The sequence below is a fragment of the Dipodomys ordii genome, unplaced genomic scaffold (genome assembly GCF_000151885.1).
Source record: "Dipodomys ordii isolate 6190 unplaced genomic scaffold, Dord_2.0 Scaffold282, whole genome shotgun sequence".
In the NCBI taxonomy this organism is placed as follows: Eukaryota; Metazoa; Chordata; class Mammalia; order Rodentia; family Heteromyidae; genus Dipodomys; species Dipodomys ordii.
Window position 1 is genome coordinate 118,715 of NW_012267498.1, and position 26,084 is coordinate 144,798.

The following is a 26,084-nucleotide window of genomic DNA, read 5'->3' on the forward strand; positions in this document are numbered from 1 at the left end:
GCTTGCCTTGCATGCCTGAGGCCCTGGGTTCGATTCCTCAGCACCACATAAGCAAAAAGAAAAAAGCCAGAAGTGGCGCTGTGGCTCAAGTAGTAGAACACTGGCCTTGAGCTGAAGAGCTGAGGAACAGCGCCCAGGCCCAGAGTTCAGGCCCCATGACCAGACCCCCCCCCAAAAAAAAAGCAAGGGAAGAGGTAGGTGGGGAGGGGTGGGTGACACTGTTGAAAGGGGTGACATTGATCAAGAGGCACTGTCTTCATAAACAGCTTTGTTGAATGACAACTCCTTTGTGCAACTACCTAAAGAAAATGTACTTCAAAAAAATTCCACAAGGTTGGCCATACTGAGTTAAGAACCTTCTGGTCATAATAATCAATTGCCGTTATGAGAACTCAAAGGGTGGAGTGATCAGAAAAGACTCCGTAGAGACAGTGAGATGTGTTAGATCATAAAGAACAACCAGGCCTCCCATCAAGAGTGGGCACCCTTGAGAGCACTGACCCAGAGTAAAGGTGCACTGAGCATCCATGGAATGGAACAAAACAGACGGGCTCAATACTATTCACAAGCCCCCACAAAGGCTCATCTCTCCGTAGCTCAAAAAAAGACCTACTTGGTCCAGAAGAGTAAGGATCAGCTCTCCCTGTGTTCACCACTGTGTCATCAGAATATGAGAACATGGTCTTCATTTAGCATGCAATTCTGTATTGTCCCTATGTTTAGGACTTTTTTTTTTTTTTGCCAGTCGTGGGCCTAAACTCATCCTGGGCGCTGTCCCTCAGCTCTTCAGCTTAAGGTTAGCGCTCTACCACTTGAGCCACAGTGCCACTTCCGGCTTTTTCTGCTTATATGGTGCTGAGGAATCGAACCCAGGGCCTCATGCATGCAAGGCAAGCACTCTTTCACTGAGCCACCTTCCCAGCCCCATGTCCCTATGTTTAGGGATCATCTTTTATTACTAACATTCTATATACTAGGCAAACTTAAAGATGAAACTTAAATGAACAATACTGTTAATGATAATAGCCTGGTAGTGACATTGTAGTATAGGTTTATAAGATGTTATCATTGGGGGAAATGGCGTAAAGTGATATGTGCCTCCAGCTCCTACTGCTCCTCGAACATGACTTAATGATGGGCATTTGAGGTGGATGCTTCATTTCCAAGGGTAAACTGTCCACACAGTTAAGCAGTTCATTTTTATTTCATAGAGCTTTGTTTTTGGTGAGAAGTGTCTTAGAAGCTAAGGTAATGCGTTCGTTTTGCAGGCGATCAAACAGGCTGAGTGTTGAAGCAACTTGTCTGAGACCACCCAGTTCATGAATAAGAGAACAGGAACCCAAGGCCTGATCAGCCCCCTCTCCCGTGGGGACCTCAGCTTGACACTGGCTCCACTCAGTACACTGCTGGGGCCTTGGGGGCGCACTGACCTGTTTCCATGGAAACTCCCAGAGAGAAGGATGCTGATGCTGGTGACACGATGTTTAAGCTTTTCATAGATTCAGGAACCCATAAACTCCTACAAAAGACAGAAGTGGGAACAATGAGAGGAGGTCTTTAAAATGTCCCTGAAGGGGCTGGGAAGGTGGCTCTGTGGTAGAGTGCTTGCCTCAAGCACATGAGGTCCTGGGTTCCATTCTCAGCACCACATAAACAGAAAAAGCCACAAATGGTGCTGTGGCTTGAGTGGTAGAGCACTCCTCCAGAGTCCAAGCCCCATGACTGAAAAAAAAAAAAAGAAAGGTAAAATGTCCCTGAAACTTCCCTGTGTGGAAGAACGGGAGCTCCAGGCATGTCCTAATATGCCCTGTCCACAGGGCATGTGTTGGGGGTGGGGCTACAACTCTGGGTGTCTGTGGGTAAGGCCTCATGACATTTAGGGATATAACCACGAACTTCTCACCAGAGAGCAGGTGGTGCCAGCTGAGGAGTAGAGGAATGTACTGGAATGAGAAGGAATGATGGGAGCCCCAGGAGTAAGGCTGTGGGCCTCTGGCTTGCTGTGGAGCTGGGGCTTCTTTCTGGCTGTCAAGGTCAAGAAGACCTAGCCTCTGTCACTGGTGTTTTCCTCAAGCCTCTGGAAGTGGGAAAACATGACACTTGTTTTACTCAGTTGCTACACTTCTGAAGTGGTCTCGAAGCAACTCCAATCCTCCCATGTGTTTCTGGAATGCTCTTAAAAGGTGTATAAGTTACTCCACTGTCTTGCCCAATAAAGTGAGCCCAGGCATTTCACTGCAGTGTGCAAATCAGGCTTCAGACACACAGAGCCTCATTCACATGTGCGTGATTAGGATGAGCAAGGTTGTTTTCCCACAGCGCGCACTGTTGCCAAAGTCCTGCAACAGCATGTTCTAGAACTCCTGCGCCCAGCTCCTCACAATCACCAAGCACCCCTATTTTCTTTCTTCCTTTCTTTCTGTCTTTCTTCTTTCTTTTCTTTGTCCGTCATGGGGCTTGAACTCAGAGCCTGGGCGCTGTCTCTGAGCTCTTTTGCTCAAGGCTAGCACTCTACCACAGCAGCAATTCTGGTTTTCTGGTGGTTCATTAGAGGTAAGAGTCTCACAGATGTTGCAGCCTGTGCTGGTTTCGAACTGCAGTCCTAGATCTCAGCCTCCTAAGTAGCTAGAATTACAGGCATGAGCCACCAGTACCAGGCCCCTACTTTCTCTCTTGCTGGCAAAACAACTCAGCTCACTCCAGACCAGGGAGAAACAATCCAGACAGCAATAAGGCACACACTGTCCCCTCTAGCCAGGCTATCCCATCTGGCTTCTGCTGGCTCCTGGTTCTTGCTTAGGGACTTACGGGACAGACAGACACATATGTGGAAATAAGCTTTTATTCAGATAACAAAAGGTTGGGAACCAAACATGTTTTTTTAAAGCCTCGTTTGCGCATTGTTGAAACCAGAAGCAGCCCAGATGTTCCTGGCCAGCCACCACGGGTTTCTTCACTCCAAGAATGAGGACACATGACAGAACTGGTGGCCTCTGCCCTGTCCTGGTCCACACGTAGTACCCTAGAAATTTGCCCTTTGTAGGACAGAGAGGCCAAGTCTGGAGTTGGTCGCACTGCAGTGTTGGGCAGGACAGGGGCTAGGTGCTCTCGTGCCCTCAGCTTTTAAGGCTCTAGAAAGTAAAGTGCAGGTACAATGCTGGTTACTTGGAATTTCAGCCCCACTGGGCATCAGTCATTGGGGAAGGGGGATAAGTGCCAGATGCATATATCGAGGTGCTGTCAAGATTACTGGTAGGGCTAGGATCTGTAGTGCACACCTGTAATCCCAGCATGTGGGAGGTGGAGGTGCGAGGAGCATGAGTTCCAGGCCAGCCTGGAAAACAGGGAGTTCCTGTCTCAAACAAACAACAAAGTACTTTAGGTAGAGGAGGTGGAGACAATAGCCAGGCTCAAAGAAAAGTGCTTCCTCCCCTCCTCCCATAGGGTCCTCCAACCTCTTTTCTTTCTTTCTTTCTTTCTGTCGGCCTGGGTGCTGTCCCTCAGCTCTTCAGCTCAAGGCGAGCGCTCTACCACTTGAGCCACAGCGCCACTTCCAGTTTTCTGAGTGGTTAACTGGAGATGAGAGTTTCATGGCTTTCCTGCCCAGGCTGGCTTTGAACTGTGATCCTCAGATCTCAGCCTCCTGCATAGCTAGAATTACAAGTGTGAGCCACCAGCGCCAGGCTTAGCTTCTTTTCTTGAGAGGCAAAAATAGGAATGTCTCCCAGGAGGCCCTGAAGTCTGGAACGCTGCTCTGGGGTCTGAAACGCAAGCAGCTCACAGAACGAAGGCTGGGTGACGGGGCTCTCATGTAAATGTGCTCACACACCCACCCCAGGGCACCTACCAAGCAAGACCATCTTCATCTTCCTCGTTCTTTGCCTGGAGCTGGCCAAGGGGCATGGGTGCACACCTGTGCCTCTGGAGAAACCGGGGTAGGGCAAACGCAGGGTAAAAATCACGTGCAGTTGCCCTGCTTTAAGGACCAACTTTGTCTCCATGGACAAAATGTGGAGATAAAGAGCGGCTATGCCCAGCAGGCGGGGGCCTCGGCTCCCAGGCCAGTCACAGCAGCCCCCTGCCCGGCCCGCATGCGTGGCGCTGCTGAGAGGGGGGGAGGAAGCCACAGAAACGCATTGCTGGGAAAGCACCTCAGGCTGGAGTGTGACCTGACAAGTCTTCAACGTCATAGAAACTTCCAGAGGGACGGAGACCCTTGCTTCATGTGGGCCAGCGCCCTTCAGCCTCGGCCCGTGGGGCAGGGGGGAGGCCTCTCCTTAGGACGGAGGCGGAGGAGGGGAGGCCTTTCTGATGTGAGCGGGGAAGGGCAGGTCTGTAGCTAGGCGAGCCCTGAAGGAGAGTACTTCACTCAGGTGGAAGGGGACAGGTGGAAGGGGGGGGGCAGTGGTGAGAAAGCGCAGCCCAAGTCCAGCGTGGGGGATGTGCTTGCACGGGTCTGGGCAAAGTCCCCAGGGCAGCCTGCAGAGTGAGCACAGCTGACCTGAGGGCAGCGCCTGGAGAGGGGGCCTCTGCTGGCAGCAGGACTGGGGCAGCAACAGTCACGCTTGTCCCTTAAGGATGAGGACAGAGGTGAAGGCCCTGGGCCTGCTCTCCAGGAGTACAAGGCTCTGCTCTGCTAGTGCTATGGTGGACCGGGAGCCAGCAGGCACTTGGATTCTCTGCTGCTGCTGCTGTATGCAGAGGGAAACTGAGGCACAGAAAAGGAAGGCTTCACCATGGGCAGACCACAGCCTGCCACAGAGCTGGGTTGGTCCCCAAGCCCCCCAACTCCACCCTGGGTCCTGCAGCCTCTTTGGGAAAATGGCTCGGCATGATGGTGGCCAAGCGCAAGGGCTCTGGCAGGGGCGGCCAGGCTCTTCCAGGGCAGGCACTGTCTCGTGGCCCAGAGTTCTCTGGTGCTCTGCACAAAGGCTTTCTGTCTGTCTCCTCCTGAAGGCAGTGCTGATGGAGGCAGAGAAATTCACCAGGCCCATTTCCCACAGTCAAAAGCTCCCTGGCTTCTGCCATGGGAGCTGGGGTCAGCCGTCTGCAATGGCCGCTCCTGGAGTTCCTCCAAGCCAGGGTCTCCAAGGTGACTTCCCCTGTAGGCCACCTCCCCAGCATGCTGCCACAGGTGAGGAGGGTTCCTGAGCTCTCCCCAGCCTCCATCAACTGTCTCCCCACTTCAGGGAAGTGCTGTCATCAGTGCAAGTGTGGCGATGACTTGCTCATGACAGGACTCTTTCTTGGAGCACCTTAAAAGGAGACTTGAGATAACCACCTACCCAGGTTACTTTTGTGCTAGTGGGTATTGCTGAGCTTAAAGAGGCCCCCGGGTGACAGGTGCTGTCTCCTGCCTTGTCCCTCATTGTCTCACTGCCAGCATCCCGGGATTATGGGATACCCCAAACAAAACAGCTAGCCTCTCCCCATGACCACCGGGACAGGGCCATGTGGGGTTCCCCAAAGGCTTCTTCAGGCCCCCTCTCCTCAGGACCCTGGTGGACCCCTGGGCTGGTAGGGGGCAAGTCTTAGCCGCTGAGTATGACCTTCAGAACGCCCACGGCTCCCCAGGTGGTGTCATGAGCATCTTCTGGGTCACAGATTTCTCTGAGCAGAGTGCTCCCACCACCTCCTCCTTCCTGAGCTCTGTGCCTGCACAGGAGGAAAGAGAGTGACAAGTAGATGAAGCAAAGGGTGAGTACCTCCCCACAGCCAGTGTGGTCCTTGGGGCTGTGTGCTACAGACAGCTGTCCCCTGCAGCCTTGGCTTTACGCAGTCCCAGGAAACGTGGCAATGTCTGGCCTAGTTGGGCGCTGGTGGCTCACACCTGTAATCCTAGCTACTCAGGTAGCTGAGATCTGAAGATCACAATTCAAAGCCAGCCCAGGCAGCAAAATCCATGAGACTCTTATCTCCAATAAACCACCAGAAAACCGGAAATGGTGCTGTAGCTCAAGTGGTAGAGTGCTCGCCTTGAGCTGAAGAGCGCAGGGACAGCACTCAGGCCCAGAGTTCAAGCCCCACAACTAACAAAGTGTGGGGGGGGGAGGAGCGGGGGTAGGAAGACATAAATGGCTCTGTCCTTGCTGAGTAAACAAGAAGCAGCTGCAGAACCCCCAGTGACTGCTGAAGAGGGGTTTCTTGTTGAAGTCCCTCACTGATTACCCTTGGGCCTGTCAGCAATGCCAGCCCTGGCTCCTATGCTCCATGGGATTTCCTGCCTGTCCCCTCCCTTCCAGGTCACTCTGGCTCTGACTCATACTGTGAAAAGCCCTGCAGGGCCCAGAGTGGCCCAGACTGGGTCCCCCCTGCTTCCCACCCGGTGTGATGCCCTGGTGTGATGCCCCAGTGTGGCCCTCCTGCCCTCTTGCCTCATTTCTGGCAGTGGCCATCACGTCAGAACGGCTGGCTCTGCTGGCCAGGCTGCTCTGAGCATTCCAAGTGTGTTAACTCGCTGGCAGAGGAAAGCTGCAGCACCAGACCTTGCCTTGTGCCACAGCAGAGCGAGACGGGGAACTAGGGCAGGCTCTCCACACTCGGCCTGCCGCCCTGACCTGCACCTGCTCTCTCCAGCAGAATGCTCCTCCAGCAGAGTACCGTGTCTCCAGCACAAGTGCCTGGGCACCCTGCAGCAGCTCCACTCACCTCTGGCTCAGCATGGGACTGGGCAGCTATGGCTTCCTGCTTTATATCCCACATCGAGAGAACTGGGCCCATGGACTCACCTGCCTGGGAGCGGGCTGGCATCTGGGTGCAGGCGTAGACGTGGCTGAAGCGCCGGCCCGAGGAGGTCAGGTACCAGTGCTGGATGGCAGGCTGGGGGTCGTACTCTGTCACCGCCACTCCGTTCACTGCCGTCATCATGAGCGTGTTGAGTACCTCATTGGAGAGTTTGGTTCTTTCATTGGTCCTGATCCTGTTCATGGCTCTGAAGCCCCGCTCACAGCAGGAATTGGAGATGGGCACGCAGATCACCACGGCCATGAGCTTGCTCAGCAAGGGGAAGCGCTGCTGCTGGGCCAGGGTGTTCTTACACAGCATGGAGAACGGGAGATTCTGAGCAGAGACCTTCAGGTCCAGCCACTCCTCCCGCAGCGCTTCCTCACTGTACCCTGTGGGCAGGGAGAGATCGAAATACCTGGCAAGACTGAGAATGTTATCAGTCCCGAAGTGGGCCAGGTCAGCGCCACCTGGCCAGGCCATGGTGTCGAACACCTCCATGTGCTTGAGTGGCGGGGGGCGGTCTGTGTCAAACCTGTGCCGGAGGTACTCCAAGCCAGTCAGGACTGTCCTCTCCCTGTCCTCCTGGAACCGCTGCTCTGCCATTTCCATCCTGGCCAGCAAGATGCCGTGGAGCTGCCCATCCTGGAAGCTGGCATTGAACTCTTCCTCTGTGGGCCCCGCCCTGTGCCGGAGGGTCTCCAGGGCTACATAGGCATGCCCCAGCGTGGAGTTCACCTCTGTGATCAGCACCATGTCTTTCTGGCACACCTCAGACAGAGCTCTAAAGATGCTCAGGAAGTCCAGAAGGAAGTGGCAGAACTTGATGAAATGGAAGCCCTTCACCAGCCTCAGTATGCCCTTGGCCCTCTGCCCAACTGGGCCCCCCGCATCAGCCACACTCTGGAGGTGCCTAGCCAGCGTGGGCCAGCTCACGATGAGTGCATTCAGTGTGCGCCTCTTGCTGGCCACCCATCTGACAGCGTTCAAGTCCTTCAGACGGACGATTTCCTGCTCCAGGGGAGCCGCGCCGTCCCGCAGCTCGCTCAGCCTCTTGTTGGAGGACTGATAGAACTTGAAGATGGTTCGCAGGTGCCGGTCACATTTCCTCACCAGGTCAATGTTCCCACAAGCGTCCACCACAGCCAGGTGCAGCCGGTGGGCCACGCAGTGGACGGGCAGCAGCTGGGGAATGAGCTCCTGGAACTTCTCCACGAGGCCTCCCTTGCCGCTCAGCATGGTGGAGCCATCGGTGCCCAGGCCCACCACCCAGCCAGGCTTCCGGAAAGGGATGTCCAGCTCATCCAGGGCAGCAATGATGGTCTCAAAGTACCCGTCTACTGTCTCACTGTAAAGGGGGGCCAGGGTGATGTACGACTCCTTCACCTCCATCTGCTTGAAGTAGCGAATGTAAATCCCCACACAGGCCTGGTCCAAAGAGTCCGTGCAGCTGTCTAGCAGCACGCTCATGCATGGGGAGCTCCGGAGTTCGCTGAGGATCTCCTTCCTCAGCGTCTCGGAGATGTATCTGATGAACTGAGTGCACGCGGTACGGTTTCGGTACTTGCCTAAGATCGCGGTGCCGGTGCTCTGTAGAAGCTGCAGCACCTTCTCAAAGTCATTCAGGGGCCTGGAGTGGTAGGCGATGGAGTAGGCGGCGTTGAAGAAGTGCTCCATGTTGGCCATGAGGTCGCTGGAGATCTCTGGAGCGAGAGCGGCATGAGGGCTGCCGCCGTCTTGGCTTTCCACGGTGTTGACGCAGAGCTGGTGGGCCTTGCTGACTTCGTGGTATTTTAAAGTCTCCACTTTGAAAGGCCCAGTGTAACCCTGGACTAACCGCGATGATTTGTCGTGGACACTAGGTCGTTCTTTGCAGACTGAGCAGAACAGCTTGGTCTCTTGGGGGTCAATGACTAGCCAGGGGAACTGCTCAAACCAGGCCCTCTGGATGGAACGAGGTCTGTAAGTCCTGCTGACTTTCTGAGGTCTGCCCTCATCTACTTCATGCATACTGGGAGGGCAGCAGGAGGGCCATGTCTCCATGGGAAGGGCTGGAAGCGGCGCAGATTCCGCAGCTGAGACCTGGGTGTCTGCCTTGCTTACGGTCACCGCCTTCTTTTTCACTTTGGAGAAAATGAAATGGCGCTGAGTTTTGCTGTCCCAAGTTCCACAGGCTTCTGCCAGTTCAATACTATGTTCAGTGAATGCTGCAGGCGAAGACGCCCCGCCCACTCAGGAAGTGCAGAAGAGGTTATTGGTGATCTACTTAAACCTTTCTCCATCACTTTTTGAAACCCATTCTGGCTTCCCCAGAGTGCTGGCAGACACTAGTGGCTTCTTTAGCTGCCTTCCCAGCCCCATCTCCCCAGCTATGCAGGAATCAGATACTAATAAGCTTAACCACTCCCAAATACAGTTGTCATTAGATAAAACAGGAGGCTTTAATCCTTTAAGAAACCAGGTTAAACATCTGTTTCCTAACAGCCTCCTAAAGAAGGCATAGACAGAAGGAGACACAGAGCTTCTGTGTACTAGGCTATGAGCTGAGATGTGCAAAGCAGAGATTCACGCAGACTGCAGAGCTGCCGGTGCAGGGACTGCACAGGAGGGGGAGGATCGCCTCTCAGCCCTGCAGCAGCTCCCCGCTGTGGATCCCACTTACCTCCTCTCATCAGCTCCACCATGGCTCCCTTCGCACTCCAGCTCATTCAGGGACCTCATTTTTCCCATCATGTGTTTCCCAGACCAGTCTTGGGTAGATTAAATTTCTTATTTATCTTTGTCTACCCAAAGCCCAGTGAATAACTGGTCCAAGATGAGCATGGCTAAATCAATGTCACGTGACCTTCAGAACTTTGTGTCTGACTCACCTGAGGGGTGGCCTTTCCCTGACTTTAGTTGGTTTGGGTCCTTGATCCAGGGCGTAGCTCTCCGTTCCAGTTTTAAGATCAAGTCTGGCTTGGCAGCAGCAGGCCCTAGCACAGAAATGAAGTAATGCTGCTATCACTGCTGTGGACTGGCAGTCACATGCCCGCCTCGAACTAGATCCGGCCCTGCGATTTGCAGGGATGGCTGGGGTTCGCCTTGGCAATCAGGTCATCAGAGCAGGCTGAGCGCACACCTATCCAGATGAGCCATACCCGTGCAGGATGCCAGCGAGGAGGTCAGGGACGGAGGAGGCCCTGACAGGGGTGGATCATTTCTGTAGCTCCATCAGTCAGCCAAGGGGACTAGGAACTAGAGAGATGCAGCCACAAGAGGAAGAAGGAAACAAGAGGAAACACAAAGTCAGGGATGAAAAGGAAAGTGGAAGCCACTGTCCCACGCATGCGCCCCCGGCTTGGCCAGCCTTTGTGCAAGTGGCTATCGGTACAGGCTTGCCAAGGAGTGCTTAAAGTGACCTCGAAAATACCTACCACCTACCATGAGCCCTGAACTCTGATTAAAGGGGCCTTTGGAGTAAGCATTGCCCTTTACTTAAAATATGGCTATTATTCAGGGATACACACATAAACTACTTCCTTTAAGATAAAATTTATAAAATTCATTACTACCTCTTTATATGCCTTAATGTATAGGTAAAGGTGTATACAGATTTTTTTCTTTCTTTTATTTTTGTCAGTTGTGGGTCTTGAACTCTGGGTGCTGTCCCTCAGCTCTTCAGCTCAAGGCCAGCACTCTACCACTTGAGCCATAGAACCACTTCTGGTTTTCTGGCAGTTCACTGGAGATAAGAGTCTCATGGACGTTCCTGCCCAGGCTGGCTTTGAACTGTGATCCTCACATCTCTGCCTCCTGAGTAGCTAGGATTACAGGCATGAGCCACTGGCTGAGATGTAAGGATCGCCATTCAAAGCCAGCTGGGGCAGGAAAGTCCAAGAGACTCAACTCCAATTAAGAACCAGAAAACTGGAAGTGGTGCTGTGGCTTAACATGGTAGAGCACTAGCCTTGAGCAAAAAGTTCAGGGACAGTGCCCAGGCCCTGAGTTTAAGCCCCACAATGGAAGAAAAGGTGTGTGTGTGTGTCGGGGGGGGGGCGGGGGGGGAACTATCACCTACATCTTCCGAACTGCATTGTAGAGATACATTTAGAAAGAGAATAACCCTTTTCCTTGCCTGTGAAGAAGGCATCGAAGAGATGAAATGGAAGAAAGTTAAGTATTAGAGTTTTTGGAGAAGGTGGCCAAGTAGATTTTGAGCCCTTCCCCTACTATAGGAAAGGTAGTTTCTTATCCTGTAACCGTAAACCTGTGAGAACAGTATCCTGAGCCATGCTCTCTGGGGCTGTGAGGCTGACAGCAGGCGTCCCAGCAAAGGATATGCATGTGTTTTTCATGATGTAGGCCTGAGCCAATGCAAGGAAGGGAAGAGGCTGGAGCTGTCCTGAAGGGACTCTGCTCACAGCTGTCACTTGGTGTGACTCCCCCATGGAGGATCCTACAACAGGGGCAGAGGCAAGGAGGGCATTCATCCAAGACACTGAGGGGACAGCATGTGAGAGGTCCCAGTGGTGACGAAGGGGGTGGACCCCCGCAGCACCCACTCATGAGCGAATGAAGAATCTGCCTTAAACAGACACTGCTAATAATCACTGATGTCTGACACAGGTTAAGACTTCTCTTGTACCTTTGCTATTCACCCATCCATCACCCTGTCTTTCCCCAATGTGTCAATCCTGGAAGCAGTTGGTAGGCAGAGAATCCCTCTCTTCCCACTGCCTGGCTTCAGATTCCAGAGCTAAAGCAGGTGGAGGTGAGAAGGTCAAGTTCTGGCATTAAATGAAGTCTAGGTATTTTACTGTTACACAGGCCTGAACGTTTGTAGGTAGAACAGAAGCCCAGCCTGATGAAGGGTGAGTGTCACCCTTGGGCGTGACACACAGGACATCACTGCAGTGATCACTTGCAGGTGACAAAGGGTAGTCACCCAGGTGGCTTTGGGAAGCCCTAAAGCTGGATGCATTCTCCATTTGGTAGGGAATCCAGAGTCAAAGCACAGGCCTACTCCATACACTGTTGCCTAAGGCTGGAGGGTCACAGAGAAAGGACTAGCTAGCTGAGCCAATGACCAAAAAGAAAACCAGGCCCTTAGTTCCACGGCTACAAGGACCCAGATTCTACCACCAACTTAAACAGGCTCCCAGCCATCCCTTCCCAAGGCCTCCAGGTAAGAGTCCAATCTCCTCCCAGCTCCAGCCCAGCACCCCAATTTTGGCTCTGAGGCAGAAAAGGCAGCCAAGCCTACCTGGACTTCTGACCTACAGGCTTCCTGCCCTAGCTGACTTTGAACCATGATCTTTAGATCTCAGCCTCCTGAGTAGCCAGGATGACAGATATGAGACAACAAATTAGTTTGTGGGACTTTGTTATATAATAACAGAAAACAAGTATGTCCTATACACATAAGTAAATGATCAAAACTCAAAAATTTACCATTGATATAACTACTATAATCACAACCTACAACTAAATTTCTTCAATTTGTTCCTAAATGTTTTTTATCTCTATCTCTGTATTTCTAAGCCAACAGCAGCTAGGCTATCCTTTAAATTCAATATGCAATAGTTAGCTGTGTTCTTGTAAATTAGAAGATCTAACTCTGAAGAATCTGGTTCTGGGCATTTTGCTCATGGCCTGGAGGCCATTCTGTTATCTGTGGATGGCTAGAAAGAATCCTGTCCTAGGCTGACCCAGAGATGAGCAGGGAGAGCCCCAGTACCAGAGTGCACGAGAGTTAAGGGGACGGAAGCTATTTGCTTTGTGCTTCTGCTAAAGTAATTACTTCTGGTAAAACATGTAATATATTATTTAGAAATAAGAAGTCAGCCGGGCACCGGTGTCTCATGCCTATAATCCTAGCTACTCAGGAGGCTGAGATCTGAGGATCACGGTTCAAAGCCAGCCCGGGCAAGAAAATCCAAGAAACTCTTATCTCCAATAAACCACTTGAAAACTGTAAGTGGCGCTGTGACTCAAGCGGTAGAGCGCTGGCCTTGAGCTGAAGAGCTGAGGGATAGCGCCCAGGCCCAGAGTTCAAGCCCCACGACCGCAAAAAACAAAAACAAAAACAACCAACTATTTTTCAAAGAATAATTAAAAACAAATGGAATGTCCTCAAATCAGTTTGCCTGAGATTATATTCTCTTTGGGAACTGGCCACCTTCTGGTCCCAGGAGGATGGTTCCCTGATCAAACCTCTTCGAAGCTGTGGCTTGTTACCACAACCACACCACCACCTCCTCCTCCTCTTCCTGCTCCTCCTCCTCCTCCTCTTCCTTCTCCTCCTCTTCCTCCTCCTCTTTCTCCTTCTTCTTCTCCTCCTCCTCCTCTTCTCCTCCTCTTCCTCCTCCTCCTCTTCTTCCCTTCCTTCTCCCTCCCTCCCTCCCTCCCTCCCTCCCTTCCTTCCTTCCTTTCTTTTGGTGCTGGTCCTGGGGAATTAAACTTGGGGCCTGGGCACTATCCCTGAGCTTTTCCCCTCAAGGCTAGTATTCTACCACAGCTCTTCTTCACCTTTTTTGGGGTGATAAGTGGAGATAAGATTCTCATGGACTTTTCTGCCCTGGCTTTGAACTATGATCCTCAGATCTCAGCCTCTTGAGTAGCTAGGATTACAGGTTTAAGCCACTGGCACCTGGCAAAACCTCTTCTTTTTTGTTTCCTTCAGAACAGGTGACATAAAAAGGGATTTGCAAGCAGTCTTTTTTGTGGCTTAGCAATGGAAAAGGGACTGAGGGGACATAACTACAGCAAGTGCACACATGCACACACACACATACACAGAGGCTAATAACCACATTCCATAAACATCCACAGAAACGGCTTGGCTTACAATTAGCTCCTACTTCCCCCCCCCCAGGCACAGTCACATGACCCATGCAGAAGCAGGCCTTTTGATGTCTTCTGCCTGATCCTAGCTCTCCTGCTAATGTCCTTGTGGCTTCCCATAAGGTGCCCTGCCCACTTACCATATGACAACACCTTTCCTAATAAAAAACAGAGGTACCCATACCATCACTGATGTTTCTGTTATTGACCAATACTAGTTTGTTAACAGTAGAATATACATGAGATTTCTAGGGAAATCTTAGTTTATAGGGAAAACAAGAGACCTCATCAAATATAGTTGATATCTGAAACCAGAGTTTAAAAATGGAAATAAAACAATAAAGCTCTACAGAATGATAGGCATAACAGTCCTAAATAAATCAACATTAAAGATATAACAAGGGCTGGGAAGGTGGCTCAGAGTTAGAGTGCTTGCCTTGCAGGCATGAGGTCCTGGGTTCAGTTCCTCAGTACCACATAAGCAGAAAAAGCCGGAAGTGGTGCTGTGGCTCAAGTGGTAGAGTGCTAGCCTTGAGCTGAAGAGCTGAGGGATAGTGCCCAGGCCCAGAGTCAGGCCCCACAACTGACAAAAAAAAGATATAACAAAAATTAAGACAGGTGCTGATGACTCCTTTCTGTAATCCTAGCTACTGAGGAGGCTGAAATCTAGAGGACCATACTTGAAAGCCATCCTGAGAAGAAAAAGCTGCAAGACTCCATCTTCAAATCATTAGCAAAAAGCTGGGCTGGAGACATATATCAAGTGGTAAAACACAAGTCAAACAAATATGAGGCCCATGGGCTGGGAGGGTGGCTCAGTGGTTGAGCACTTGTCTTGCATGCCTGAGGCCCTGGGTTCGATTCCCAGCACCACATAAGCAAAAAGATAAAAGCCGGAAGTGGAGCTATGGCTCAAGTGGTAGAGCGCTAGCCTTGAGCTGAAGAGCTGAGGGACAGTGCCCAGGCTCAGAGTTCAGGCCCCACAACTGGACAAAAACAAAAAACAAATATGAGGCCCTGAGTTCATACACACACACACATACACACACACACACAGAAATGTACATCTGTTAAGACGCTTCAGTCTATGCCATTCAATTGCTAAATAGAAATTAATATTAAATTCAACTGCATCAAGTTGAAATAGTCTACTTAAAGAAACAGGTTCAATAAGCCAGGCACTGGTGGCTCACGCCTATAATCCTAGCTACTCAGGAGGTTGAGATCTTATGATCACTGTTTGAAGCCAACCTGGGCAGGAAAAGCTGTCCAATAAAACTACTCAGAAAAAGCCAAAATGGCACTGTGGCTCAAGCAGTAGAGCACTAGCCTTGAGCAAAACAATCCCAGGGACAGCACCCAGTTCCTGAGTTCAAGCCCCGGGACTGAAAAAAAATAATGTGTACAAGGTATACTAGGTTTTATCCACAGAACTGCAAAACACAAAAACCAAGCAAAAACCAGGCTCAATAATTGTAAAACCTAAAATAAATGTTTTCAGTTCTAATTCTGTCTTTTCAGTTGTAAACAATTATAGGAAAATAAGCTGGATTTTCTCAAATGGTAAGAACAGAAGTATGACGTCCACAAAGACCCACGGCCGGCTGAGCCTTGCCACATAACCTGATGAGCCCAGGCAACCAGTCTCGTTTCCCATCCAGTTCTCAGTGAGGCCGGAGAGCCAACAATGACCAACATGGGAATTGTGACTGCCAGAACAAACCTTACAAGTCAGACTGCAGACTAAAAGAGACAGGAAGGAGGGAAAGACTCATTTCTAAAAATAAAATTTTTTTTGGTCGGTCATGAGGCTTGAACTCTGGGCCTGGGCGCTGTCTCAGCTCTTCATCTCAAGGCTAACTCTCTACCACTGAGCCACAACCCCACTTCCAGTTCTCTGGTGGTTTACTGGAGATAAGAGTCTCATGGACTTTCCTGCCTGGGTTGGCTTTGAACCATGATCCTCAGATCTCAGCCTCCTGAGTAGCTAGGATGACAGGCATGAGCCTCCAGTGCTTGGTTCTAAAAATAAATCTTATACTTATTATTTAATCTCAACACTGTTAGTATTGAGCTTGATTCTAAAAGACAGAGAGTTTAATTAGTAATAAACATACACAAAGTTTTTTTTGAGTCTAGTGAATCCTCAATAGACACAATATTAAAGGTCAGCTTAGACATTCAACAGCTAAATAACTAGGATCTTCTGAAAAGTGATATTACTATTTAGTTCCTGCTGCTGAAAGTGAAGGACAAAGTGAAGGGGCCAGAGTAAAGAATGAGAACCATTGCAGAGAGGGTACAAAAGCCACTACCGCCCTCAGAGTCTCTGAAGCCCAGGCCTAGTGACACCAGTGTCCGAAGTTGCCACCCCGCACTTGCACCTGGGAAAGACGGAGGATCCTCAGCACCAAAGTGTGCAAAACTCCCTGAAAGGCCTGTTAACCTCCATGCCATGCTCAAGCTGCTTCAGTTCTCCATCGACTGCCCTTCCTCCTCCTTAGAAACAGTTCCTCTCTGCCAACCACAGGCCCCTCCCTCCCCCATTTGACAGAATCAAGAGTTCAGTTCCAGGGCTCTCCTATGTAACTCCTATAGTCTGAAAGTTCCTCACGCCAATGCCTGCCTCTCCCACACACCTACCAGCCTTCTGAAGCCAGACCTCCACTCTTCCTGCATTTGTAGGAATTCGGCAGATGTCGGGTACAGGATGGACAGACAGGTGGACAAGAAGAAGGATGAGGAGGCAGTAAAGTACAGTATCTCAAAGCAGGGAGTGTTCTGGGGACAGGCGGCAGGATCACTCTGCCACAACAAGGAGAAGGCAGAAATGGGAAGAAGGCGTTGAGCGCCACAGCTGCTCCTGTGGGGTCCTCAGTCAAATGATGGCGGCATGTGAAAGGCTGGGGAAGCTTTACCCAGAGAAGCCAAGAGCTCATAGTTCATCCGCATCACATCTCTGTACAGGCACTTCTGCCGCTTGTCCATCAGGCCCCACTCCTCCTGGGTGAAATACACAGCCACGTCCTCAAACACCACTGGGAGTTCTGCCTCCACCACCATAGCTTCTGGAGACCTCTCCTCAGGAGGTTCCTGCAACAGACAGCAGCGTCACTCAGCCCACACTGCAAGCCAGACACCCCACACCGCTTCCTATGGCCTTCGAAGATCCTTTATTCCAGGGAAGCCCACAAGAGACTTAGATGCACGCAGAGGAATTTATTCCTCACTGAGAGTTAAAGAATCACTCAGGAGGCAGAGATCAGGAGGAAAGTAATTTGAAGCTGGTCCAGGCAAAGCTAGTTAAGACTATATATATATATTTTTTGGGGGGGCATCTAGTAATGGGGCTTGAACTCTGGGCCTGGGCACTGTCCCTCAGCTCTTCAGCTCAAGGCTATTGCTCTACCACTTGAGCCACAGCACCACTTTCGGCTTTTTTTTCTTTTTGCTTATGTGGTGCTGAGGAAGGCCTCACGAATGCAAGGCAAGCACTCTACCACCGAGCCACCTTCCCAGCCCAAGACTGTATTTCAAACAGTAGCTCATCCCCCTCATCTCAGCAATATCACATGAAGCATAAGTAGCAAGACTGTGGTCTAGGCTGACAAAACGTAAGACCCTATTTGAAAAATAACTAACAGCAAAAAGCCTGGGGGAGGCATGGCTCAAGTGATAGAATGCCTGCCGAACAAGTGCCAAGGCCTTGTGCTTGTTTGGCTGGTACTCTACCATTTGAGCCACCCCTTCGGTCCTGCCTTCTACTCAATATTTCAGAGACTAAGCCTGGAAGCAGTTTTCTGCCTTGGCTGGCTCTGAACCACAGTCCTGCAGATCCCAGCCTCCTGAGTGGCTAGAATTATAAGCATGAGACACCTGAGCCAAACTTAAAATTAAAAAAATTTCAGGGCTGGGAAGGTGGCTCAGTGGTAGAGCGCTTGCCTTGCATGCTCGAGGCCCTGGCTTTGATTCCTCAGCACCACATAAGCAAAAAGAAAAAAGCCGGAAGTGGCACTGTGGCTCAAATGGTAGAGCGCTAGCCTTGAGCTGAAGAGCTGAGGGACAGTGCCCAGGCCCAGAGTTCAGGCCCCACGACCGGACCCCAAAAAAAATTTTTTCTCAATACTGTTTATTAATTCAATCAATGGTCCTTATATGACCAGGAATTATTTCTTGAGTTCTGTGGTTGTTTTAGATTCTGGGTAAAGATGATCATTGTTTATATACCAGAAATTTAAATGTTCTGTCCCACTAATAATACTCTGTAACCTTTAAAAAATGGAGATATGCTGGGGGAGTGGTCTTAAATAAGATACTATCTGCCACACAGTTCATGAGAAGCATGTGAGCTCATGAAGACATACAGTGTTAACACCTGGCTATTGCTGTTATTCCTTTTGCATCTTCATCATGCAAGATGTGCTATTCCCAATATACACTCCCTCTCATTAAGATGCAGCCATCGTTGTAAACATACTACTACCTGGCTGCAGGGTTCAACAGCATCGTTACATAAAAGGTTGGCATCTGAGGAGCTGTGGATGCCAATGGTGACTTCTTTTTGCCTCAAATCTGACAGGCAATCTTGATGCAAAGAAGGGAGGGCTCCACACTGTCCAGTTTCCTCTGGTTCAGCTCTTGAGCTTGGCAGGAGCTCACTCATGCTACCTAAGTCTCCTAGAGACCCTGAAGGGAAGAACACAGGATAATCCGCAGGGAAGAAGTACTTGGAGTTGGTCAGGATATCTGCGGATCTATCTCTGATGCTCTGAAACCGGGCTGCCCAGATGGGGTCCCTGGTGGCCAAAGCATTGACACAGAACATGTGGGCATTGCTTTTGGCATGGTACTTCAGCGTTTCCACCTTGAACGGTCCTGTATAGCCTTCTATTAGCCTTGACCGTTTGTCTCTGACTGATGGGTATTCTCGACAAGCAGAGCAAAACAGAGCTGTCTGTTCCTCGTTCATGATCAGCCAGGGAAACTGTGCAAACCAGGACTTCTGGATAGAGCGGGGCTTCACGGGTTTCTTGCTTCCTCCCCTCCAGACTCCCTGGATGATGCCACTCTCTGCCCTGATGGAGGCCAGGCAGGCTTCCTTCTGAGGTGGTGGGGACTGGCCACTCTCCCTGGAAGGTCCCCGCACATCCATTTCCTCCATGCAGCCCATCTGGTTTTTCCCTATAAAAGAGAGAGACAATTTATGGAATTTGCTTTGAAATCCTATGGTCAGAGCCACTGCAACTCACAGCCAAAGGCATTCAGGATCCACAGGTGGAGCTGGGACAATGAGACCAGACTTGCAACGCTGCAAATCTGGTGATCTTTCCACCGCTGTTTACTTCTATTTATTTCCTCCATGGTCCTGAGGCTCCACAGATTCCCCAGGCTCTGTCATTGTGTGGTAAGCAGAAGTCATGCAAGGGACAGATTTTAAGGTCACTCCTTGGCATGCTAGATTTTTCTGTCTTGACTAATTTAAGGGGAGAAGGGCTATTCCACTGTATACAATTATGCAAGCTATGGGATTGAAGAGATGGGCAGTGTTGCCTAGAAAAATGGTAGGATTCCAGAACATTCCCTAGCATGACCTGGCCCAGAAAAGGTTGGAGAAGATGATCTAGACTGACATGCAGGAGACATGCAGGATCTATACCTAGGGGTGCCATCAGCTTATCAGAATCGCAGAGGCCCTTCGGCTGCTGACTCAGCAGCATCCATTCCTCCTGGAGCAAGTACACTGTTATGTCATCAAACGTCACAGGAGTCTGGAAGGAAAATAACACCTGTGAGCATCAACTTCTTCCTGAGATGTGTCTTCCACATCCATCAGTGTTCAGGATCATCTGAGGGAGCCTCTGCTCTGAGAATTTACCAGGTTGAGGCAGAGAGGAAAAGGTATTACCTCATCACACAGATCATCTGTGTGATGAGATAATGTAATTACTCCATGTCTTGAAAATCACAGTGAGAGCCGGGCGCTGGTGGCTCACGCCTGTAATCCTAGCTACTCAGGAGGCTGAGATCTGAGGATCTACTCAGGAGGCTGAGATCTGAGGATCGCGGTTCAAAGTCAGCCCGGGCAGGAGAGACCGTGAGACTCCTATCTCCAATAAACCACCAGAAAACCGGAAGTGGCGCTGTAGCTCAAGTGGTAGAGTGCTCGCCTTGAGCTGAAGAGCTGAGGGACAGCGCCCAGGCCCAGAGTTCAGGCCCATGGCCAACAAAAAAAAAAGAAAGAAAGAAAATCACAGTGAGAATGAGATCCATTCTTCTAGGATGTACCATCCACCAAAACAAGTCACAAGGAATGTTACAACTGGGGAAAATTTTTTTTTTTTTACAACTGGGGAAATTTTATATCTTTTCCTGTATGTTCTTCACCTGGCTTCTCCCCAACCCCACTCCTCAACCACTGGCTCAGCAGCAATGTATGGCACTTGAAACAGGATGAATCTTCACTTGGGGAGATGTAGCAAATGTCCAGAAACAGTTAAAAGTTATTTACAACTGGGTGCTGATGGCTTTAGAGCTGGAATCAACATCCCATCTGGCTTCTAAAGAGATTAAAATAAGTCAGGGCTGGAGTTATAATTCAGGCAGAAAAGTCCACTAGACTCTTAGCTCCAAAAACAGTCAACAAAAAGCAAGGCTGGAGGCTTGACTCAAATGGCAGAGCACCGGCCAAGCCAGCCAACTAAGTTTGAGACAATTACTGTTAATACTTAGCATGTCACCTCCAAGTATTTTGTTATGAATGTACAAAATGCACAGCTTTAAGAACAAAAATGGAGTGGTATTACAAAATGTATGCTTCAGTAACTATCTGTAATTAGTCTTCTAAAGCCCAGTGTGATTAGTTTTCCAAAAGCTACTGAAAAATGGGCTCCATTAAAAGGAGGCATATACCGACAGGAATGGGGACACATAAAGACAGTCAGCAGAACTAAGTGGGGAGGAGGGGATGCGAACCAAGATGCCGTTGAAGGCAGGTTCCAGGATGAATGCTGGACCTGCGGGCCATCTGTTTCACTGGTGCAGGTTAAAGCACTCTTAGCCAAGCAGAGAAGGGTTCCTGTTCACACATTTTCTCAAGCCAACGAGGGAATGGGTCTTTCACCTTAGGTGCACAATGCACGAGGAGTGTGGCCAGGACTGAATTGGGATGACGCAGAAGTATCTTCTCAGATCTACCTGAGAGCCCTGTCTTAAACATTATAAGAGCCTTCAGCTTCAAGTGATTACAACATAAAGAAAACACACTCTGCTTGAATAAAAGGAATCCCTTCCATAGTAGAGTGCTAGGAGAATTTCTGCTAACATCCAAATTCCCTGAATCTGAAACTCAGCCTTTTCTGTCTTGTCCACCTGAAATCTTCGCTCTGCTGCTCAGCAGAGCAGTAATTATCTTTGAAGCATTGTCCAAATGTCACACTTTAGATCCCAGGCTGTTTATTTCCTCTAGTTCCTTAGAGGTTAGGCAGCCATCAGGAACCTACTTCCCAGTCCACCTCTTTCTTGAAAGATTTCTTAACTGCATTGCTTTCCTGAGCTAGGAAGTATGGATTTCCATCCTAGTGCCTGGCACTTGAGAACTGTACACTGATAGCTTTTTTTTTTTTTTTTTTGGCTAGTCCTGGGGTTTGAACTCAGGGCCTTGGCACTGCCCCTGAGCTTCTTTTGCTCAAGACTAGCACTCTACCACTTGAGCCACAGTGCCACTACCAACTTTTTCTGTTTATGTCATATTGAGGAATTGAAGCTGGGCTTCAAGCATGCTAGACCACACTCTGCCACTAAGCCACATTCCCAGCCCGAAAGCTTATTTTTTTCACCAGTACCACCCCCCTCTCGACTGCCATGGTATATAGAAAGAATTTCATAGGCATTCAACTCCTTGTTTCATTTGACATACATTTATTATTTAAGTTTTGGTGATACAAAGAAAAACAGATTTAAAATCAACAAGATTAAATTCTTATAACATAGTAACAGACAACTATGATACATAAATACAGAAACAGAATAATGATGTTTAACATAGGGCTTGGTGTGCTTTAGTTCACTGTAGGTTCTGTTGAGCTTTATTGTCTTGGTCTAGAAAGCATGTCACTGTAGGTTGGGGAAGGAGGGGAGGATGAAAAGAGGGCTTAAAACAAGAAGTAACTACTTTTGTGAGCTGGAGGCCTTCCTAGGAAAAACTACAACACTAAAATATCCCCCCTTATCCTTTTTTCTCTGGTGGATGGATGGCCTATTCCAGTCTGGTCCCAGTTATTGAAGAGCTTGGGGACAGCACTCAATGCAAACTGCAGAGCACAAATACTTATTCAGTGAACACCTTTTTAATGAATAGACTCAATAAGCTCTTGAAAATATTGGGGAATCTCCTCTGAACCAAAATGAGAAATAAACCTGGAGAATTGGCTGCAAGAACTGGGTGCCAGGGGCTCATGCCTGTAATCCTTCCTAACTCAGGAGGCTGAGGCTCTGAGGACCATGGTTTGAAACCAGCCCTAGCAGGAAAGTCTGAGACTCATATCGCTAATTAACCACCTAAAGCAATTGGTAGAGTGCCAGCCTCAAGCAAAAAAAGATAAGGGACAGTGCCCAGGTCCTGAGTTTTAAAAGACAAAAATAAATAAATAATTGGCTATAAGAGCTGGGGATTTATTTCACTAGATAGAGCACTTGCCTAGCAGACACAGGCCCTATCCACACCAAAGGACTACCTACAAGTACATCCAGAAAGTTCTCCAGATAGATCTCCAAGGGGCTGTGTCCTGGTCAGTATCCACACACAATCACGCTGGTCTTTGCTGACAATGCCTTGGAACTCCAGCCATCCTGTCAAACCATCTTAACTACTCCCAAGCACTTTCCCTCCACCTAATCTTCCAACTCACATCCTCTTCTTGTCCAAAGCCTCAAGGAAACTTGTGGAATACTTCCAAGCAATGCCCAGATGCCTCCATGGAACAGATAGCCTTGAAGAGGGCAAAAGCTAGATGTCTCACACCTGTAACCCTAGCTCCTCAGGAGGCGGAGATCTGAAAATCACTGTTCAAAGTCAACAGAAGAGTCCGAGAGACTTCTCCCCAATCAACCACCCCAAAGCCCAAAGTGGAGGTGTGGCTCAAGTGCTAAAGCACCAGCCTTAAGCGAGAGAATAAGGCCACGAGTTGAAACCCCAGTACTGGCACAACAAAGGAGAGAGAAAAGTGGGCAGGAACTATGTCTGATGCTGCTTCTTTTCAGCCCTCTCTGGGTTAGGTGAATTAGGGCGGGCCGGGCTCCCACCAGGCCTCCCAGTCCCCACCCGCCATACTTCAGAAGGAGCCGGATCTCCCCAGAGCCCAGAGCCCCCCCCGGTGGGCGGGGCCGCAGGAGCGCGCAGGCGCCGGGGGCGCGGGGCCGGCGGGCACAGGCGCTTCCCCGCCAGGCGGTCGCCGCTGCGGGCCCCGCGCCCATCCGGCCCGCCCACCGCGCCGGGGCCCCGGTCCGGGCTCCGCCGGAAGGGAGTGGGGTCCCCCGGCCCTTCCAGTCCTACCTTCCCCGACTCCCCCGGCTCCATGGCCCCGCTTTCGCGGCCCGTGCGGACCCCGCCACTGCCGCCAGGCCGCCCCCTCCCACACCGGGGCCTGGCCTGAGGATGCCGCCGCGACCCACTTGGGGACCCCGGCTCCGGGAGAGAGGCGCCCCGGCGGGGAGGAAGCGAGCCCGGGAACTCGGCGCTCCCACGTCAGCGCGCGGGCGCGCTCCGGGAGGCGCCGAGCGGGGACCAGGGTCGTGCGAGGGAACTGCTTTACGGCTGCCGCCTCACCACGGGAAGTGTTGTGTGGCCAGGGTGAGGGGCTCTCGAAGCTCCTATTGGCTCCCTGAATGCGAGGTTCTGATTGGTTGCAGAGCAGCTCGCTCTTCGTGATCGGACGCTGAACAGTTCGCGTTTCCCGCGTGGTTACTAGGCAACATCCTGGGGGCGTTCTCCCGACTTGACAGTAAGGGCTGCAGATGCTAATGAGGCTGTGCCAATGTCAACCAGGTAAAGGAGATTCTAGGTTTTAGTTAATCAAGGAGGATACTTTTTGCTAATTTTTTAAGACCAGTTTTCATTAATCTTGTAGCACAGGCAGTCTTCAAACTCAAAATCCCCCCTGCCTCAGGAGGATTGTATGCTTGTATTACAGACAAGCATCACCTTTGGAGTGCTTAGATTACATGCCTGCATCACCACTCCGGGCCCGGTCTTAAAGGTTGCCTGCCACGTGCCAAGAACTGTACTAGATTTTTCAGGGCATGCAGTTGAATGAGACGACACTCTTACCTTTAAAGAACTCATCTATCAGGGAAACCGACAAGAAACTGAATTACAGCATTTAAAAAAATTCCAAAAAGGGCTGGGAATGTGGCTTCGTGGTAGAGTGTTTGTCTGGCATGCATGTTAGATGTCTTAACCGGATAAAGTAGACCACACATGTCCAAGTGGGGAGGAAAAGTTTAATACCAGCAAGGCTGTGAGGCTATGCCCATCAGAACAAGCCATTTAGCTAGGGGAGTAGTTATAGAGGAAGAAGCCTGCAAGAAGAGGAACTCGTAAACTGCATAGTCACTGAGATATAATTAGGACATTTATGGTAAGGGGGTTGATGCTCCTGGTCAGGCCAGGTCAGGAAGACCTTGAAACTCAGATGGCCAGGCAGAACAAGCCGCCAGGCCCCAGAAAGTTGGCCACCAACCAACAATGCATGAAGCCCTGGGTTCGATTCCTCAGTACCAAATGATCAGTAAAGGCCAGAGTGGCACTGTGGCTCAAATGGCAGAGTGCTAACCTTGAATGAAAGAAGTTCAGGGACAGTGCCCAGGCCCTGAACTCAAGCCTCATGTATTGTTAAAAAAAATCTAAAGAAATAAATGAGGACAGCGCAGGATTAAGGCAGTCTTGGTCATCTTCTTGTGAGGTGGTGAAGAAATAGTACCTGAACTGAATTAAAATAAGAGGTAGCAATTAACCAGGTAAAGGAGATGCTATGGACCTGTCACCCCTGCTGGTGCTTCTGTGGAAATTCCCCTTGTGATGGTATTTGGAGGTGGGTCTTTGGGAGGTCATTAGATTTAGATGAAGTCAGGAAGCAAGACTCTCATGATGGGATGAGTGACCTTTTGAGAAGAGACACCAGAGAACTTGCTTTGTCTCCACCATGTGAGGTCACAGTGAGAAGGTGGCCTTCTGTAAGCTGGAGAAAGAACCCTGGCCAGATCCTAACCATGCTGGCATCCATGCTATGGCACTTTCTTCTGACAAAACAGATCAAGATAGGAAGGGAAGCACAGTGTCACAAGAAAGAGCAATTAGGTATAAGAAACTTGATGAGTAAAGCAAGGGAAGAGACAGGGCAGTGACAGTGGGTAAGACAGAAAGTGACAGGAAGCGATACTGGGGAAATGCACAAGACCATATGGGAGGTGATGCACACCACCTTTCAGAGTTTGATATGAGCTTTAAGTTGATGAATTGCATGGGAAAATTTAGGTGGATCGGTCCAATCGCACAATAGATGACATTAAAAAAGGGAAAGACTTAGGTCTGGGAATGGTGTGGTTCAGCACTAGCTTCTAGCATGTAACAATCCCAGCACAGAAAGAGAGGAAAGTAGGCAGCAGAGACTAGAAGAAGGAAGATGTCTGTTTTTGATGCTATAACAAAATTCCCGAGACTGGGAAATTTATAAGAAAAACAAGTTTATTTTTTCATAGATTTGGAAGCTGGGAAGTCAAAGAGCAAGGCACTAGTAAATTTGGTATCCAGTAAGGAATGTTCTCTGTGTCTAAGATGGAGACTTTTTTTCCTGTGCTGGGGTCCAGTCCAGGGCCTTGGGAAAAGATGCCCTCACGTTGCAGGAGGGGCAGACAGACCTGTCACAATTCAAACACTGATTACTGAATTTATGAGAACTAAAGAGACAGGGGAAATGCTATGATTTGAATGTATGTGTTCTTCCAAAGTTTTCATGTTGGAAAATAGTATTAAGAGTTGAGGGCAATAGTATTCAGAAGTGGGGCATATAGGAGTTTATTAGGCCTGTATACCACCCGTACCCATTGGTTAGTGCCTTTCTGGCAGGGACCCCAGGGAACAGAATAGTTCCACGTGCCCTTTGGTCCTTCCATCTCTTCCATCATAGGAGGATGAAAAGTACCCAGCCCCACCAGACAGGTTTCCCCAGATTGATCGTGGATTTTTATCTTGAACTTTTTCATCTCCAGAACTGTGAGAAGTAAATTTCTTTCTTTATTTCTTTTTGGTCAGTTGAGGGGCTTGAATTCTGGGCCTGGGAGCTGTCCTTCAGCTCTTTAGTTCAAGGCAAGAGCTTTAACCACTTGAGCCACAGCACCACTTTCGGTTTTCTGGTAGTTTATTGGCGATAAGAGTCTCACGGGCTTTCCTGCCTGGACTGGCTTTGAACCATGATCCTTAGATCTCAGCCTCCTGAGTAGCTAGGATTACAGGTATGAGCCACCAGTGCCAGGCTGTTAGA

At 49.9% G+C, this 26,084-nt stretch overlaps 1 protein-coding gene across 1 annotated transcript; it reads right to left on the minus strand.

The window, feature by feature from the left end:
- Positions 1 to 4,922: 4,922 nt before the first annotated feature.
- Znf862 (zinc finger protein 862) lies at positions 4,923 to 23,296 on the minus strand. The gene is made up of 7 exons (XM_013036379.1): positions 23,099 to 23,296; positions 19,135 to 19,316; positions 18,032 to 18,761; positions 16,467 to 16,641; positions 9,594 to 9,698; positions 6,729 to 8,846; positions 4,923 to 5,655 (listed from the first exon to the last, which is right to left on the minus strand). The coding sequence occupies exons 1-7, from the start codon at positions 23,120 to 23,122 to the stop codon at positions 5,552 to 5,554; spliced, it is 3,438 nt and encodes a 1,145-aa protein (XP_012891833.1). The 5' UTR covers positions 23,123 to 23,296; the 3' UTR covers positions 4,923 to 5,551.
- Positions 23,297 to 26,084: the final 2,788 nt, after the last annotated feature.

Coding starts and splice junctions, on each gene's coding strand:
- Znf862 (XM_013036379.1), bottom strand. CDS start 23,122: ATGGAGCCGGGGGAGTCGGGGAAG. Junction 8,847..9,593: donor AGGGAAAGGCCACCCCTCAG/GTGAGTCAGACA, acceptor TTTTCTCCAAAG/TGAAAAAGAAGGCGGTGACC. Junction 5,656..6,728: donor GCCAGCCCGCTCCCAGGCAG/GTGAGTCCATGG, acceptor CCTCCTGTGCAG/GCACAGAGCTCAGGAAGGAG.